This window comes from Halyomorpha halys, unplaced genomic scaffold (genome assembly GCF_000696795.3).
Source record: "Halyomorpha halys isolate HHAL.00 unplaced genomic scaffold, Hhal_1.1 Scaffold69.1, whole genome shotgun sequence".
Taxonomy (NCBI): Eukaryota; Metazoa; Arthropoda; class Insecta; order Hemiptera; family Pentatomidae; genus Halyomorpha; species Halyomorpha halys.
This window is the reverse complement of record NW_027108206.1, coordinates 282,925-285,213: the sequence shown is the minus strand read 5'-3', so window position 1 is coordinate 285,213 and position 2,289 is coordinate 282,925. Positions and strand designations below refer to the sequence as shown.

Sequence of the window (2,289 nt, the reverse complement as noted above, 5' to 3'; positions counted from 1 at the left end):
GAAACGTTGGACTGGTGAAAAATAAAGTGTTGAGACAGAATTGGATACGAAATTTTGATTTATTTAATAAATAATTACCTTGTCTCAAGAATTTGAAATAATATAGTTAAAATATAACTAATTCAATTATAATTTTCACTTATTTAAGTTTTACCCTAAACATTTAAGAATATCATAGATAAATAAACACCTTGTTCCTGATGTTATAATATGTTGTGGGAGAAGAGCCACCTGTGGCAGAGGTGTTATCATTGGAGGAGGAAGTGGAGCAGGAGGGGTCTCCATTGTCCTATTCAAAACCTAAAAAATAAAAAATAAATATTAAAACCTCAATTTTATTTTATAAATGCAGAAGATAAATATATTTTATAAACATCTTCCCAAAAAATTGTGATGGTAAACCATTTAATAAAAAACACAAAAACTGAGCAATAAACATTGGATGAAGACACATTATATCTATTAAATAAGTTCACTTTTTTCAATATCAATTATAAAATCATGAAAGTATTTATCCTGATTAATGTTTCACTTTTCTAATAGAGAAAATATTGAAGTTAACCAAACAGTAATTAATACAAAAGAAATAACATAATTAATACATTAAAAACAAAACAAGAATAGTAATTTTATTTTAATCAAAAACAAAACTATTAGGTTTAACAAAAATTAGAGTAAATAGCACTTCAAAAAAACAGGATTTTTTTTAGAGTAAACTCATAAGTAATAAAACAAATAGGCCGCATACCTGCATGATAAATTAGCAGGAGGGATAAATAAATATGATGTAATGTGAGGATTACAGAAATTACTTACTATATGATGTGAACAAATTAACATTAAATATAATTTATTAAGAGCTAAAATAGTAAAAATCAACATTATATAAAAAACCAAAACATAGTATACTTTCTTATTATGAATCATTTCTCTTATAATTCAGGCTTTTAGGATTTTATTATAAATGTATGTATCCAAATGTTATAAATTTATTTATTAAATGATAAAAAACAATTATTTTTCCTTAGTATTGTTATATTAAGTTGGTAAGGATGTATAAACAGGACGAATAATTAATAATCTTAAATTCTTAAATCGTAAATATACATATCATCTCATTATACCACATACAATAAATAGAACCAATTCCTTAATAATGTATAATGAATGCAAGATATAATGTAAACACAAAAAATTTTAAAGTATCTAACTTTTTTTTTAATTTTGTTTTCAGTAGCATACCTGTTGAACTTCAGCTGTTGTACTCCTAAACAGTTCAATGTACCTAACACCTATAGAATCCCTGTGGCGGGAAAGAGCTTTAGGTGCATCATCTTCTTGTTTAAAAAGTACAAAAGCATCTCCAGTACTGCGGCCATCTGGTTTTCGAACAAATAGCACACCTTCCTCTCCACCCATAACACTGCATGGTTTCTCACCACCATCAAAGAACTCTATCTGTAATATATCATAAAATTAAAAGAAGACAAAGTTTTTTATAAATCCAAATGATGAATATCCAACAGAAAAAAATGCAATTCATAAAATATTAAAAAAGTAATTGATAAAGCAGTATATAACAAGAAATGTCATAAACAATATTCATTAATATAAATGAAAGAGTCTGATCGTAATGAATATATGTCCTTAATATAATCCTAGAAGAGATTTTTTCAACTGAATTATAATAAATGAGTTACTTTATGGGAGCTAACTAACATTGTGGCAGCAACCACAATTGTAGAATTTACCTCAATCAAGATATAATAATTATTAAATAGTGCAACAACACATGACAGGCCCTGGCATCCTCATGGGATAAGCCAGATCAGCTGAAAGCTTGGCCTAAAGAGAGATGAAATAATGTGTTTTAAAGATTTTTTTTGGCTCACTATAAATATTATTTTCTGTAGTTATATGTTTAAAGTTATCAATGAATACTTGTCTCCTAAAAGGGCAGAAGAAAGCATTTTACCTAACATCGCGAATTTTAGAACTCCATACAGATTTTTTCAGCTGCAACCACCCTTTTAAGACAATGAATGACCCAGTTTCATAACATTGTACAAGGGTAAAGACATGCAATTTTTAAATCACAAAACTCACCTTTGTTTTTCTCGATTAGTAATAATGGCAATAACTTAAAAGATAATGGTATTTTTGAAAATTAACTAACTGGAAATACACTAACTATTCAATTTAAATAAATGAACTATAAAACATCTTTTAATAGATTCCCAATAACAGCAGACACAACAAATTTAACTTAATACCCACTAAATCATATCT

General features: G+C 26.9%; 1 protein-coding gene across 1 annotated transcript in view; it reads right to left on the bottom strand.

Moving 5' to 3' along the window:
- Window positions 1–2,289, bottom strand: part of fus (fusilli) — a gene marked incomplete in the record, with an annotated part of 152,500 nt that overhangs the window by 16,742 nt on the left and 133,469 nt on the right. Inside the window, 2 exon segments of the mRNA XM_067046589.1 lie at window positions 191–300; window positions 1,243–1,458. Coding sequence (XP_066902690.1) covers window positions 191–300; window positions 1,243–1,458 — 326 coding nt within the window.